At 31.4% G+C, this 16295-nt stretch overlaps 2 protein-coding genes across 6 annotated transcripts; one reads left to right on the top strand and one right to left on the bottom strand.

Moving 5' to 3' along the window:
• Positions 1-498: 498 nt before the first annotated feature.
• LOC111613995 lies at positions 499-8307 on the bottom strand. 2 transcript variants are annotated; one of them, XM_023355359.1, is made up of 5 exons: positions 7485-8307; positions 5696-5942; positions 5099-5144; positions 1337-3207; positions 499-1287 (listed from the first exon to the last, which is right to left on the bottom strand). In XM_023355359.1, exons 2-5 carry the CDS (start codon positions 5915-5917, stop codon positions 1153-1155), a joined length of 2274 nt encoding a protein of 757 aa, XP_023211127.1. In that variant the 5' UTR covers positions 5918-5942; positions 7485-8307; the 3' UTR covers positions 499-1152. The 2 variants fall into 2 exon arrangements, with proteins under 2 accessions (XP_023211127.1, XP_023211128.1); XM_023355360.1 differs by lacking the exons at positions 5099-5144; positions 5696-5942; positions 7485-8307 and adding an exon at positions 4301-4517.
• A 1926-nt stretch (positions 8308-10233) lies between these two features.
• LOC111614003 (NACHT, LRR and PYD domains-containing protein 9-like) lies at positions 10234-15443 on the top strand. Of its 4 annotated transcripts, none has more exons than XM_023355375.1 (6): positions 10235-10889; positions 11886-11960; positions 12236-12312; positions 12496-12547; positions 12922-13050; positions 13370-15443. In XM_023355375.1, the coding sequence occupies exons 3-6, from the start codon at positions 12238-12240 to the stop codon at positions 15214-15216; spliced, it is 2103 nt and encodes a 700-aa protein (XP_023211143.1). In that variant the 5' UTR covers positions 10235-10889; positions 11886-11960; positions 12236-12237; the 3' UTR covers positions 15217-15443. The 4 variants fall into 4 exon arrangements, with proteins under 4 accessions (XP_023211146.1, XP_023211143.1, XP_023211145.1 ...); XM_023355377.1 differs by having other exon boundaries at positions 11065-11960; XM_023355378.1 differs by lacking the exon at positions 11886-11960 and having other exon boundaries at positions 10234-10889.
• The last annotated feature ends 852 nt before the right edge of the window (positions 15444-16295 follow it).

Genomic DNA, 16295 nt, shown 5'->3' with positions numbered 1-16295 from the left:
CTGACGTACTTAATAAACAAACAAGTTCAATATAATTACCTCTGTTATTAGTTTCAATAGATTCCCTATGCCCGCTAAATGCCAATTCTCGCTTTGATAAAAACATATAACATCTATTTATTTAGATATAATATATCTATAAACCGTAACTATCTCGTTATAATTTTCAATATTTATTTTATATTATTTACTAATGTTAAATTCTATTCCAAATTGCTTCAAATACGAAAGAATCGACGATTTTTCGTGTCTTTTGCCAGCTAAATCGTCAAAGCCATTCTTATTCCACATCAATTTCATTTGAAAATAGTAGGCGAGCCAACAAAACAATTTTTGCATTTTTATGCATTTACAGAGCCATTTTATCGTCAAAATGTCGAACAAATTTTTTATTAAAGCGTTTATATTTAACTTAGGCATTGGCTTTTCTCTTTTAATAATGTTTTCTTTTTCCTTATATGATCTCGAGTCAAAACTTTTTTAAAATATACATTCGTTTTAAAATTTTATTTTAAATAGAGAAGTCGTGTGGCAGGTAAAAAAAAATTGGATACTGAAGAAAAATTCAGAAAGACAACCTTTCTTTTCTATTCCATCGTTTATATTTATTTATTTTCATAACAGCATACATGATAACATGAGAAACCCAGGATATTTTCAATTAAAAATTGAATTATGACTATTTACTGGTTTTTTTTATTATTTATTTTCTGCATAAAATAGTAATTTTTATGTAGAAAACTAAACATTTACGAACTTTAGTAATGTAAATTGTTTGTTAATTGTTTTTATTGGATGAAGTTGTAATAGTGTAGTTCGTATTATATAAACCATCTGAGTAATAATACAAAATAGGTCTTTTAATTGGCATTTTAATCATGGCTGTAGCTCCGACCCAGATGAATTTTTAGTTCAGGCACGGTCTCATCACTTTAACTGTTAGAAATAGGTGCACATAGGATAGGAGAAACGAGTAATAAAAGGCTCAGGTAAATTTCTTCATTCAATTGCAAGTAATTTTGCCAATCACGAAAATATATTTTCCATTTTTTTTAAGTAAATTAGTGCTATACTTGAATAACTTTTAGTCTTAATCAGTCTTCACACAACAAAATATTTATTTCAAAACTCTGTCATTTATTTTATACTCGTCTACATCACCACACATTTTGAACTCGTAGATTTTGTTTCACACATCTGTTCGCTCGTGGATTCTGTTTCACGCATCTGTTCGCTCGTGGATTCTGTTTCACGCATCTGTTCGCTCGTGGATTCTGTTTCACGCATCTGTTCGCTCGTGGATCATCTGTTCGCTCGTGGATTCTGTTTCACGCATCTGTTCGCTCGTGGATTCTGTTTCACCCATCTCTTCACTCGCAGATTTTAGTATGATGTGGTCACGTAAAGTTTCGTATTGCTTCAATGAAAGAATGTAACTGCCAGAAACTTTTAATTTGTCTCCAGTTTCCAATGCTACCAATTTTTCTTCTTCACTTACATTTGATAATTTCTGCCTATATTCAGACGGATTTAAATTGAAATTAACATCGACGAATCTATCGAATGACTCATGCAGTGTTTTCCACGAAAGACTCACTGCACCAATAAGAAATATGTCGAAATTACTTGTGTTTTTTTCGTGAAGTATATCGATAATCTGTGAAACGGTTGCTCTGATATCGTATTCATTTTCACAAGACCATTCGCGAATTGAGAGAATAACATTAATCTCCATGTTATACTGAATACTAAAGTCGATCAAAGAATAAATTACCTCATTTTCACTTTCTTCGTATTTACGTTTTTTTTCACGGAAATGGAAATATAATTTTTTGAATTCATACAACTCCAATAACTTTTGTAAAGAAAGAGAAAAGTTCGAAGAATCAACTATCAAATTGGCATTCGAACAAAATTGTTCCCAATTTGTAGTCAGTTTGATTTGTTTGTGAATTTTAAGCATAAACTCAGGCGTGAACATTGTTTCCTTCACGTCTGTGAAGAACTTTTCGGGAAATGGTTCATCCTTATAAAATCCTAATAAAAAAAGCAAGCCCATGTAACAGAAATTACCTATACGTGGGATAGAAAGGTCATACATTCCGAAAGCTAAAAGAAATTCGCCAAACGTATAATGCACAAAACTGTATCGATTTGTATTATCGCATTGAGAAAACGAATCGACAGTAAGAATGTCCAGTCCAATAATAAAATTGTATGCATCACCTTTACCAAATTCATTCCTCAATTGTTTTGATGTGATAACCTGTGCCCATGAGTATAATTTTCCCAATTTCAGTAGTAAATATTCTCCCACAAAATATTTCCCTCTTTCAAACTTGTTTTGCTGATTTGTTTTTCGAACATAACGTTCAGTTATGAGACTAAATATTCGGATGTATAAATCACTCATCGTTTCAAGTTTATCCATTTCTCCATTCTGATGAAGGCAACACAACATATGCAACATCAAAGGACATTCTGATATTTCTTTGTAAAAGTCGTCTTCCTCCCGTTTAGAAATGAATTCATTCGCTTTACTCTCGTCATCTCTAAACATTAATTGAATGTATTTCTTTTGGTATTCTGGAGAAAACCCTTCTATCAAAATTCTCATCTTCATGTCTTCTCTGATGTCTTCTGTTGCTTCAGGTCGACTGGTAACCACAATCGTCATTCGACGAGAAATATAAAAAGATTTCTCTCTTACAAAGTTTATAATTTTAAATTTTTCTACAATCTCATCGAAACCATCCAAAATCACCAAAATGTTTCGTTTCCTGTCTTGTAGATTCCAATCTTTATCAGTTGGAGTGTATTCACGCATGTCATGGAACAACGCATCATTTACACTTCTATCGCCTAATTCTCTTAAAATTACAATAAAAGTTAAATCAAAGTGTTTGAGGTAATTCGTGGTTGCCCAATCGTACACAATTTTCTTGCACAGAGTTGATTTGCCATAACCGGGATCTCCTGTCACTAAAATAGTTTGGTGTCCATTTAGTTGTTCGGAAAATATCTCATTCAAGCTTATCTTATTTCTGCTTATCTTCCCAAATAAATCTGTCTTCTGTACAGTCAATTCTACGTAATAATCCTCCAGTGGAAAATCGTTCCTCTTGCCTTCCCACAAAAATGACCTCATGTAGGAAAAGTAAGTCTTGTATTTGTCTTCCAACATCTGGCGGCAACTGTTAAACATTCCTATGAAAAGAATAATATTAATAATTAATAAAATATCGTGTACTTTATATTTAATTTGAGAATTATAAATTATGAGAAAATTTCGTCCGTTTTCATCGGTATAAATTTCTATAATTCTCACTTTTCTGCATTGTAAACGTATTGATAAAATTTTCAGAAATAGTTAAGAGATTAATGAAAATCTTAGTCAATAAAGAAACACAATAACTTGCAGATTGCAGACTGCGTGTAATCTGCTAAGTAACAAAATATGAATGACGTAAAATTATAAATCCAATTAGACGGGACGTTTGATTTTCTAACGTAATGAGTTTCTAAAAGCGTGTACGAAAATAACAACAGCTAAAAATTATTTTTGTGCTCTGTAAAATTTACAAAATCTATCTCCATTAGCGCAGTTTTATGGAATACTGGTATATTGCAGGTAGGACCACCCTGTTGTACAGCTATTCTGCCGTAGCTAATCACAGCAGGATAGCCAAATGGCCATTCTTTCATTAAACTTCAGTCATTACATACGCTTCGAATACATTTCAAAATTCCTATTTTGTTTATTGAAAGAAAAATGATAAAAATATGCTCCGAAATATTAAATACTATATAATTTTTTATATTAATGTCAATACTTCAGAAAAGTATTTGTCTTTTAGTAAATGCTATTATAGAATAATAAATTAATAAAACATAAACGCGACTCTACCAGTTCTTTAAGATAAAATAAATATTTTTATCATAAAAAAAATCTAGCAAACAGTTATGTAACTTTCCTGGCTTTTGTGACATTCTATTCTAAAATTAACATTTGTATTATTAATAAAAAAAATAACTAAAATTGTATGTGACGCCATCTCTTATTATATTTTGTTATTAAATTTTTATATAATTTTTTAATAAAATAAAATAGCAAAAGACTTAATTTTAAGGGTAGAGGCAAGTTTTATAAAATTTTCTAAATTTTAACAGCAAGTAACATTTACAATATTTAGGACCTGTGACCACCCTCTACTTCTCCACCATCTTGACCTTTTACAACTAAAAATGTGAAAGGTCAAGATATGGCTTTTGTATGATTATTGTAAAGACACGCAATTACCATTCCTTTCTTCATCTTCTTTCTTTGAAGAATTTGTTTTCGATTCTTCGGAATGAATTTCTATTTTTGGACCAACGTGAACTTGTGTACAGTCCTTGAGCATTGTTGTAGATTGATTACAATTCTCAACTGTAATTAATCTTTAATTATTTTTTAAGTTCAACCTAATAACATTACATGATTGTAAAAATTAAGCTGTGTAACTACATAATATGAAACGTTTTCGCCCTTTGAAAAAATTTCCGTAAAAATATATTGAAACATAACAATTTTATGTCAGTAAATTATGATGTTTTAATACTTTAAACAATTGAATTTCGGTGTTTTCATTATTGGAATATTTATTTCCAATACAGTAGACCTCCCTATAACACTGTTGATAATTCCGTGTTATATGAATTCCATGTTGTATGAGTCACTTAGATTTTACAAATACGTAAACCGTTCACAGCCCTGCACACGTATTTGTAAAATCTAAGTGACTCATACAACATGGAATTCATATAACACGGAATTATCAACAGTATTATAGGGGGCCTACTGTACTCCGTCCTTATACATATAATAATAGTTTTTGTCTATGATTATTTCTTCTTAAGAGAATAAAATGACAAATCTTTAACACGTGTAAGCATTAAACACGTTGCTTATCAACAATACAAGTAATTCATTATTAGAACCTAATAGAAACGGACAAAGAAAAGCGAATAGCCAGAAATAATTGAATCTTTTAGAATCTCTTCTGTTATAACAACGAAAACGTTTCATTTATAAAATAAGAAATACAAAAACACTTACCCTTTAATATTTCTTTAAATATATTATCATTTTGCGTCATTGTTGCCTGTTAAGTAATACATATACATACATTATTTTTCAAATTAGTCTATAGTACAGTTTATAGAAAGTTAAATTAACAATATAAACTGTATTTAATATTAATGCACCACTGTAACGTGTTAACATATAAGGAAACATTCTGATTATTTAACAGTTATATAAAGACATTTATTATGTTTTAATTAATAATAATTTACTTCCATAAGCTATTTTTCGACACGAATCATTTTAAAAGCCTGACTAAACTGCACAGCAGACACAGCAAGCTTAACTTTTATGTAACATAACCTATTCATAAGTGGAGATTATTTTCAGTTTATGTATTAATTACACGTGCTCACCATAAAACTCTGATTTACCCTTCTTAAATTTTAGTAGTTGTAAATAATTTTTCATATTTATAATCTAATAATTACGAAGTTACATATTTCAGTTTCTTGCACGAAATTAAACAAAACCTTTAAGTCATTATAAAATAATCACTGTTATTTAATATAATTTAATTTAATTATATCCACAATTTATATTGAAATAAAATGTATTTTATGGACTTACATTTGCAATTTGTTTGTAATTAACAGGACAAACGACGACATTCTTCTCCTCACTTGAAATTACTGCATCTGCCATTGCACTCTTCTCAATTGAAATTACTGCATCTGCCATTGCACTCTTCTCACTTGAAATTACTGCATCTGCCATTGCACTCTTCTCACTTGAAATTACTGCATTTTCTATTGCACTCTTCCCCTCACTTGGAGGTTCTGCTTCTGCCATTTCTCTAATTCAAACTCAATGATTTCTGTATAAAATATAAATGTTTGACACATTCGTTCGTTTCACTTCAAATCTATTAAAATATGATTTTAAAGTTAACATATGCCTATTTACCTTACTATAATAACACTTGAATATTCACCCTTAAAGTAATTGTAAAGGATTGTATAAAACAGTTAAAATTTTTCTGTACACTCATGAAGTTTCTTCATTTTTAGGCATGCTTCCGGGGTAAAAAAATTTACCTCACAAGCCTCACAACTTTATAACAAGGCAAATAATGGAAAGTGGGTTGCGGTATATTCGAAAGTGTTAATTAATATGGTACGCTTCTCGTAAAAAAATAATAATAATAATAATATTTTTCGATAAGTATAATCCGTGTCTCTTAATGTATTGTTTAATCCCCATTTAATATTCTTACTCACAAGTTTAGGAACTAAGTTGCATTATGTGCAGCTAGTTTAAATAAACCAGTAACGAATTGCTTACTTTAACTAGTATAAAAACAGCAAGAAGTTTCATTTTCAGAGTAGGAATGACTTTTATAAAAAAATTGTAAATGCTAATAACGAGTTAAATCGCTTTTAAGTCTGACCCTACTGGAGATACACGTCACCCCCATTCTCTCCCTATCTTCTCCTTTTTAATCACCGGAATTTAACAGCATCAATCTCTCTGATAAATAAACCTGCCTGCAAATTTTCAATAATTTTCGATAAAAAGCGCAGGAGAAGCGTCAAACAAAGTGAAAAAAATTGCACCAAACTCACATACTAACATTCATACATACAGAAATTACCCCCCCTTTTTTTTGTTTTAATTTCTCCATGTTTCAAGAAGGAGAAATGCGAATTGAGTAAGGCCAAAAGTGTAAAAATCTGAGAGGGGGTCAATTTTGCCAAATCTCTTTACTTTCCTTCTGTTATAACAGCTGGAAAAGTAGAAATCGCTAATAATAGAATGATTTTTAGATGATTCATTGCAAATGAATATATTGTAACATACGAAAAAGCCAGAAAGTTGTTTATCTGAGGAAAATTTTATTGATAAGCGTATTAGTCATTTATTCCTGTAGATATGCTTAGGGGAAAGATGAGATATTGGGTATACAAATTTTTTTGAGAGTTTTGATTGATGGGAAAATACTGTTTATATACAGGCTGTGTGCATAAAATACCAATAGAACGTGATTTGACACGTGCGAAAAGAGGTTCGAAAAAGTGTGTTATGACATAAGTTTTAGATTTTAATAGTATAATATCAGTCATATTACAAATGTAAAGACCTATTCTGTATACCTAAAATCCTAAATTTGCGGAAAGATATGGAAAACTTTCCAATTACAATGATTAAAATTATAAGTGCTCGCTATGCCCGATATTTTCTTATCTAACGAAAAGAATTTATTAGATATAACGAGAGATTTCCTATAATTTTTCAGTAACATAGAGCTTATTAATAATTGTTAACATTTAAACTTTAAGGCTATCGTTTCTATTAATATATTAGTTTTAAATGATATAGTTTAATGAATTAATTTTAAGAAATATCGAAAAAATCTTACTTCCTTAATGTAACCTGAAGTCGTAAAGATTTATGTATAAACATTTCATACAATTGAAATTATGGCATACGAAATAAATATGTCAGCTTATCGAAGTAGCGCGTGATTGCATTAATGTCATCGTTATATTCAGTGACATCACTTTATGATATTGAAAGGATGTTTAATTGGAGAATTCGAAAATAATCGTATCCACTCGGTAACCGACGACATGAGTAGTGACTAGAAAGGTCTACCTTTATCCCTGTGAAATTATTTTACTACGTAGCAGTTGATCACCTCCTCCAAACTGTAGTAACAGAGGACACTACACCCACGCATTTAAGGAAATAGTTTTACGCAATTTTAAAAGGAAACTGTACTTTAACCTTGATAATTTTTACTGTTAGCTGCTTCCATCTATTGACAAAGTTTTTCGAAAAAATAAATTGATAATTGTAAATAAGCATTAAGCGATGTGAAATGTTGATTTTGTGTACAGGCTTTCATAGTCAGAGAGTGTTATGTATATAATTTTTATTCGTTAGAGTGAACACTGTTTTTATCAATATTTTAATATTAATCATAATTTCTAATTCGTTTCTTAAAATAATAGTTTACTATTATGCTATCGAATAGACCTATTTAGAACTAAAACCCACAAACCTATGTAGATGATATTAATGTATGAACTCATAAAAAATTTCAGCAAAGAAAACTGAAAAACATGCCAATGCAGTTTTACATGTAAAGATAAAGATAATAATAAATTAAAATTCTTAGATATAACTATAAAAAGAAACGGAAAAAAGCCATGCAATGTTAAGAAAACAATTGCAGTCGACCCCCCTATAACACTGTTGATAATTCTGTTTTATATAAATTCCATGTTGTACGAGTCACTTAGATTTTACAAATATGTGTGCCTGGCTGTGAACGGCTCACGTATTTGTAAAATCTAAGTGACTCGTACAACATGGAATTCATATAAAACAGAATTATCAACAGTGTTATAGGGGGTCGACTGTAATTACTTGTCACACAAATCTTAATTTAAATTCGCATCAACCTCGAATTAACACGAACTCGAACATCGGGATGTTGGGCTGCAACTTGAAATAATTGTAGATCTATAGTTTTTCCGGAGGTTATGACAAATGACGTCATCCAACACACAATCGAAGCAAACACTTCCTGATCCCAAGCAAGGGAAAAACACCATGTGGGAAAACTATGATTATATAGGAGTTGTTTGTGGATCGGGTCCAGACGTTCTTCCATACGATGTTAAATTAACTTGATTTAAAGAAATAGAACAAGCAACAGGTTCGAGTGAGTGTATCGTTTGTAGAAGGAAAAACAATGAATTCAGTTTTTGTTACATCACGAATATAAACGAAAATGGAATTTGTATAGTTTGTTGAACAGTACGGTAAAAACGAACATTTGTTATTACAAATACTATATTTAGAAATACAATACTTTAATCGATTCCATTCTACCGAATTTATGCAAAATCTCGAGCACCGCTTGACATTCGACGTTTACGTTTTAGAGATGAAAACTTCGGCCACAACCTCGCTATTATGTAGTGAGAAAGAGAGAAGAGTCGAATGTAACGGAAAATCACATGATTATTGCAACGATAAGATTCGAATATAAATTAGTATATTCATATTCGCAATGAAAGCAATGTATTGTCGAATTGTGACTGAACCTATTGTATAATTTTTATAAATTGACACCCAGGATTGCCTTAAAAATCGGGCTATAATTTGGAAATATTAATTATGAATTACATATAAATTTCGCACACTAGAGGGAGGCGTTAGGCGCCATCTCGAATTAAATTTAATAATTATAATATTTAAATTATTAATTTAGAATAAATCGGCGATTGTGGTTGTCTATTTGCGAAGCATCGGGTTTCGGTAGATGTTTATATCTCTTATTATAAATTGCAGAAAAATATTTTCCTTTCATGTTGAATTTATGTAGTCCCTGAACACTGGGAGTTCGCGCCTCGCTCGGACGGGCTTGCCACATAGGAGTTTTCCGAGTTTTCTCCACGTCTGTAACGCCTAAATAGAGGCCAGTCTCTCTTAAAAAGACCTCCCGGAAGGCATCGCCCAAGTGTTGCGTTGCCATAACTAAACAAACACTCTGTATTGTCGAATAAGAGACAGCTTCTCAGACGAAAATATTTGAATTGTGTAAAGTAGCCAGAGGCATTCAATCATGCGTTTTACAGAACCTCACGCGGTATAGCTAGTGGATGCTTCACACCAATATATCGTATAACGGTCACGGCACGCCACTGGGTGCCAACCATCTACAGGTACATTATCATCAATATACACGGAAAACCCCCAACTTTTTTTTATCTCTGTTTTATATAACAGCCAAGAAAGTAGAATACTGACAGATTAAATTTTAGTATTTGATGGTATAATTATAATAATCGAGTAAAATGAATTTTACTGTTTTGAATGGGTTCTTCCTGTTCATTGCAACAACCAGCTATGACAATTAAATAGTGATTATTGTGCATATAACATAAACAATGATTACTTATTTACACTAAAACACCAAACGCAAGCACTTAAAAAACGTTTTCATTCGTTCGCGCAGTTAGCAATTTGCAAGAGATCAACACCGAACTCCTGTGATTGGATAGTATGCAATTAAAAGCACAAATAATTTTACTTGTTACTTAATTATTTATTGTGATATTTTTACAATGTAGGATTGCAAGTCGTATTTTTAACTTATTTAATTTAAAATATATCTGTTTATTTCCTTAACTACACTACCGTAGATAAATATTAGTTTCATTATTAATAAAGAAATACCGAGAATAACAATAAAATTTCTACTGTATGATAATAGTATTGATAACCATCGTCAGACTGTGCAACCGATACACAAAATAACCTTTCTGCACCCTTACCGTTTATCTACAATTATCAATTTATTATTCTGCTGAATTTTATCAAGGGGTGGCAGCAGTTTACGGTAAAACATTCAAGGTTAAAATATAGTTTCCTTTTCAAATTCAGTAAAGCTTCCTGCGGTTGGAGCGTTTGACAGTTGTTAATACAGTTAGAACAAGCTCTCGTCTTCTAACAAATAAAATTACTTCATAGGAATACGAGTATACACGTCATACACTAGCTGTATATATGTTCTGGGAGTGATGTTACCGGTTATCGAGTGGATAACCGATAATGTAACTTAGAATTCTCGACTGATAGATACTTTCAATATCAAAATAATCACGAGTAAATTTCCTGATGACGTTGATGCTGTCACATGACGTTGATAGATACATTTCATGTGTCATATTTATCAATTGTGTGAATTGTTAATAGGAAACTCGGATGTGGCACGAAACTTCGCTTTAGGAATTCGCTTCAATTCAAAAAAGTAAGATATTTTTGATATTTTTTTAATAAATAAACTAATGTATGAAATACAAATAATTAAAAATTCTATAATTATTTATACAAGCTATTGTATATAGTGTTACTATTCAATAGTGAATATCTACTATTAACTTTCGTATTATTATTATATGTGATGTATTGTTTTTATTAAATAGGGAAATTCCGGGCATTCTGAATAGGTTTACTATAAGCACCGATAATTTTCATCATTATAGTTGTTAAGCTTTCACATTTTCCATGATGATTCATTACAGTAGGATGTAACACAATTGAAGTTAATGATGATTAATTAATTGCAATTAGGAAAACTTCATGTTGCCAGCCCGTCCGAGCTAGGCGCAAACCCACGACCGAACTACGGTGTTCAGGGTAATAAGATTGCTTGGCAAATCTGCTGTATGGCGTCTCGAGAGATCTGTTAATATGGCCAAAGAGGGGTCACCTATTCTTGGGCTTCCGTGGGACCAACACTCTGAACTGTAGGTGTCTCGTCCTTTTATTCGTTTAGCCTGGGAAACTGATCGTGTGATCCGCAGTTGTTTAGAAACGAAGGTTGATTTCGCAGTTACTAGTTCAGCGATGACTGGCATTGACGCAACGTTGTCTCTTACTTTCCTCTCCTTTCACAATCGGATGTTATCATTTAGCAACTGACTGTTAAGATTATCATTCACTTGTTGACAGACGGGCGTCATTCGATCTGTATATTGTGCTAATGATCGCGACGGATGTAATATAAAATTTTCTCGAAGATGGAGCAAAATATCACCAAAATCACGAACGTCACGTTATGTTTAATAAGTACTTTTTAAAATATTTTGCATAAATAAATATCAATTACGCAGATTTCCTATTAAATGTACACAAACATTTTTATGTATGTAAAGCAAACTTATACTATGTAAGAATTGCTTTATATCCATAAACTACGTGCAGACTGAAATAATAATGTAGAGTTAAAAATTTATCCGTGTAGAAGAATTCGGCTACAAGTCAATTTTGCAAGTGAAAGCCTACACGCATAGCATTACATTCGATTGTTATATGTAAAGTAAGTATTTATGTACTGTACTTACTATAAAATCATATAACAGTTGACCCCCCTATAACACTGTTGATTATTCCGTTTTATATGAATTCCATGTTGTACGAGTCACTTAGATTTTACAAACACGTGAGTCGGGCTGTGAAAGGTTCACGTATTTGTAAAATCTAAGTGACTCGTACAACATGGAATTCATATAAAACGGAATAATCAACAGTGTTATAGGGGGGTCGACTGTATTATAATTATAAGTAAATTTTTAATATTTATTCGAATTGCAGAAATGGCACAAGCTATAATATCAAATCAGGAGAAAAATACAGTTGTTCTTCCAGTTAATTACAAACACGTTGAAATAGTAAGTTATCAAAATGCTTATTGTTTAACCAAAATTATAGATAATTGTTCAAAATGGCGTAAAAACTATTTAATGTCGTCTTATTACATGAAAAAAACAAGATACTGTATAAAGTTTATTTCATTAAAATGTACTGTAGACGAGTTTTAAAAACTGTAATACAGTAAACATATTTAATTACAGGAAACGGATGAGATGAAGCAAAATATATATCTGTTTAAGAAACTTCTAAACGGTATGTACTATTTTATGCATTAAGTGTTTACGCAAAGTCTTCACACTTGTTTCCAATACCCAAATACTGTATTGGAAATAAATATGAAGACTTGTTTAACATTGTATAAAGTATTAGAAAGAAATATGGCAAAAATGAATGTAACAAAATCCAGGAAATACGTTAAATTTTAAATAAAAGACAATACTCTATTGAGAATAAATTATTGTCTTTTCACACAGAGACAATTAAGGATTTATCGATGTTTTCTTTAACATGAAAATCCTTCATGTTAAGTATTAAAAAACGCACAATTTTTAACATTATTTAACTGCTATTAAAGTATAATTTTTTCAGAAATATTCTATAAAAATTGAACTGAATATTAATTTCAGTGGAAAATTGTAATCAATATCCGACGATGCTCAAGAATTGTACACAAGTTCACGTTGGACCAAGAATAGAAATTCATTCCGAAGAATCGAAAGCAAGTTGCTTAAAGAAAGAAGATGAAGAAAGTAATGGTAAGTGCTTGTATTTACAATAAACGTACAAAAGTGACATCATAGTAATTTTAATTTCTGAGTTTATTTGTGGTACCAACTTCTATCAAGACAGATGGACCGTTCGTACTCACAACGTCAATATTTCGAACACAAATCTGTACTTTATTTCATTAAATTCACATGTGCTTTTTAAAACTTTATATATAGCCTATACAGCATAGTTGTGTGAAAATTATTGAAAGTTTACCATAAAGAAGGATTCAATTCCTTTACTTATGTGTAAATAAACTAAAATGTTTTAATATGATTAACTAAATTTGCTCCTTTTTTCTTACAGAAATGTTCAACAATTCCTGCCAGAAATTGAAGAACAAATATATAACTTATTTTTCCTATATGAGATCTTTCTTGTGGGAAGGAAAGAGGAACGATTTTCCACTAAAAGATTATTTTGTAGAATTAATAGTAGAGAAGGCCGATTTATTTGGAAAGAAAAGTGGAGAAAGAATACGTCTGAATGAGATATTTTCCATAGAAAAAGATGGGCATCAAACAATTTTAGTGACAGGAGATCCAGGTTATGGCAAATCTACTCTGTGCAAGAAAATTGCCTACGATTGGGCATCCACCAATTATCTCCAGCGCTTTGATTTAACGCTTATTGTACTTCTAAGAGAATTAGGTGATAAAAGTGTGACAGATGCATTACTCGACAACATCCACGGACACTCATTAATGGATAAAGATTGGATATTACAAAATAGACAATTAAACATTTTAGTGATTTTGGATGGGTTCGATGAGGTTGTAGAAAAAAATAAAATTATGAAATTTATACGGGAAGAATCTTTTGATATTTCTCACCGAATGACTATTGTGGTAACGAGTCGACCTCAAGAAGCAGAAGAAATGAGAGAGGACATGAAGATGAGGTTTTCGATAGAAGGATTTTCACCAGGATATCAAGAGAAATATATTGAATTAATGTTTAGAAAAGACGAGACTAAAGCCAATGAACTCATTTCTAAACTGAATGAAAACGACTTTTACAGAGAGATAGCAGAATGTCCTCTGATGCTGCATATGTTGTGTTGTCTTCATCAAAATGAAGAAATGAAAGAGATTGAAACCATAACTGATTTGTATATCCGAATATTCTCTCTTATCGTTGAACGTTACGTTAGAAAAAATAATCAAAACGGTAAGTTCGAACGTGGAAAATATTTTATAGGAGATACTTTATTAATTAAATTAGGTAACTTAATCAGATCAAAATTCAGGATTTCATCCAGTGATTTGAAGAAGTATTTTGCAAATAAAGATGAACACAACTTCATCGTCGGATTGGACATTCTTACCCTCGATTCCTTTTCTGAATGCGATAATATAATTCGATACAGTTTTGTACATCGGACATTTGGTGACTTTCTTTCAGCTTTATCGATATATATCGGTGATGTCTCATTTCCATATTTTATTTACGAATTGGAATTATTGTTTTTATTGGGATTTTATAAGAATGAGTCTTTTCCCAAAAAGTTCTTAAAATCCGTAGAGAAAAAGTTTTTCACAGCTGAATTTATGCTCCACGCTCACCAACAAATCAAGCTGGAAACGAACTGGAAACAGTTTTGTTCTCATTCAAACATTAAATGTTATTTTTGGAATATCTGTTATTTTCAAAAGTTAATGCAACTATATCGATTCAAAGAATTTTATTTACATCTCGGCGATTCCGAAAATGAATACAAGAAAGTCAAAGAAGCATTATTCGATTCTTTATGCGATTGCAATTCTCTAAATACACTCAGTATTTACCTTGTACTTTCACTTAAAAATAGAAATTTGAAGTATATACGCGATATTCGAGAACCCGTTTCGTGCATTATCAATTTCCTTCATGCAATGAAGACGAGTGGTTTTGATATTTCTTTCATTGGCTTAGAATTGTCTCATCGTCATCCGCTGGAAAAGTTTACCAATGTTAATTATAATTTGAATTTACCCGACAATATTCTAAACGAGCTAAATGTAAGTGAAAATGAAAAATTAGTTGGATTGCAAACTGTAGATATGGAAGATTCCAAGAGTTATCTTTTGTCGTTGGAGCAGTATGAAGATTTACGTGGTTATATCAAATTTCATTCCACTGGTAAACAAAATTCAAAATGTGTGATTATGTAGATTATTAAATGATTAAAGTATTATTCGATAGACTAACAATTATTACTGAATATTTTACTGTTAACTGCTGCCATCCGTTGATAAAATTCACAAGAAATATAAATTAATAATTGTAGATTAGCGGTAAGCGTGCAGAGAGGAAGAAATCTTTGGTTTAATGCGTATTTTTGATGTGATTGCCAAATTACTGTATTTCAATTGAAACAAATAAAAAGGAGTTGAATTTTGGAATATTGATAATAGTAGTAAACTATTTATTCATTGCAATTAGTGTTAAGTGTTTTAAAGATCAGTTCCTTTCACTTTTTCCATTTTAAATTTATATACTTTTACTTCACAACTATTGTTTACCTGAATTAATTACACCTGGATCTGAAGAACAATGGAAGCATTTCTTCTACTAGGAACCAAGTAGTGTGGAATACAAGTGTTTCTTACAATTAAACCTTCAAAATAAGAAATATATTCATCCTTCATACTCGGACCTCATTGTATGAAATACGAGAATTCCTTACACTCAGACCCCTTTAGTGTGAATATGAACATTAGATACTCTTGGATCTCATTAGTATAAAATTCCAGCATTCCTTACACTCGGACCTCGTTTCTCTTGAATGGGCTTTTCTTATTTATGTCCATATCAAACCGATCTCCGTAAGTCCATGGACGATCCTGATACCCGCTTATATACATAAGCTAGTAAGGTTTTTTTAAACTCTTTCCGCCCTGTGAGCACTAAGATGGCCTCTTTCTAACAAGCCCATTATGGGTTCGACCAGGTCCACAATGGGGCGGCCGGGTGGTGAGGGACGGGGCCCGACATATTCAGACGGATCATCTCTCGAAAAATTCCTGGGGGTTTTTCGACCCGTGCGAATTCGATCCCGGGTCCCCCAGAGCGCTAGGCTGCCACTTGATTTGGCCGTCATGCCAGTAGGGGTTTGTGTGACACGATTTTTTTCACCCTATTTGAAGATTAATAACTCCTGTACTTTTTATCGAAAATTTCCCGAATTTTGAAAAAAAGTTTTGTTTATTAGAGGGATTGATACTGTTAAATTTTGGTGGTTAAAGGTCGA

The sequence above is a fragment of the Centruroides sculpturatus genome, unplaced genomic scaffold, assembly GCF_000671375.1.
Source record: "Centruroides sculpturatus isolate CEXI.00-Female unplaced genomic scaffold, Cexi_2.0 scaffold2040, whole genome shotgun sequence".
NCBI classification, from domain to species: Eukaryota; Metazoa; Arthropoda; class Arachnida; order Scorpiones; family Buthidae; genus Centruroides; species Centruroides sculpturatus.
The sequence above is the reverse complement of the archived record's forward strand: the minus strand, read 5'-3'. Positions and strand labels throughout refer to the sequence as shown.

What these genes read in the sequence shown, in the direction of transcription:
- LOC111613995 (XM_023355359.1), bottom strand. Translation starts at nt 5,917, where the DNA reads ATGGCAGAAGCAGAACCTCCAAGTGAGGGGAAGAGTGCAATAGAAAAT. An exon ending in ATTACAAACAAATTGCAAAT is followed by an intron (nt 5,145 to 5,695) that starts GTAAGTCCATAA and finishes ATTACTTAACAG; the next exon opens with GCAACAATGACGCAAAATGA. An exon ending in CAGAATCCACGAGCGAACAG is followed by an intron (nt 1,288 to 1,336) that starts ATGCGTGAAACA and finishes ACGAGCGAACAG; the next exon opens with ATGCGTGAAACAGAATCCAC.
- LOC111614003 (XM_023355378.1), top strand. Translation starts at nt 12,238, where the DNA reads ATGGCACAAGCTATAATATCAAATCAGGAGAAAAATACAGTTGTTCTT. An exon ending in ATTACAAACACGTTGAAATA is followed by an intron (nt 12,313 to 12,495) that starts GTAAGTTATCAA and finishes ATTTAATTACAG; the next exon opens with GAAACGGATGAGATGAAGCA. An exon ending in AGAAGATGAAGAAAGTAATG is followed by an intron (nt 13,051 to 13,369) that starts GTAAGTGCTTGT and finishes TTTTTCTTACAG; the next exon opens with AAATGTTCAACAATTCCTGC.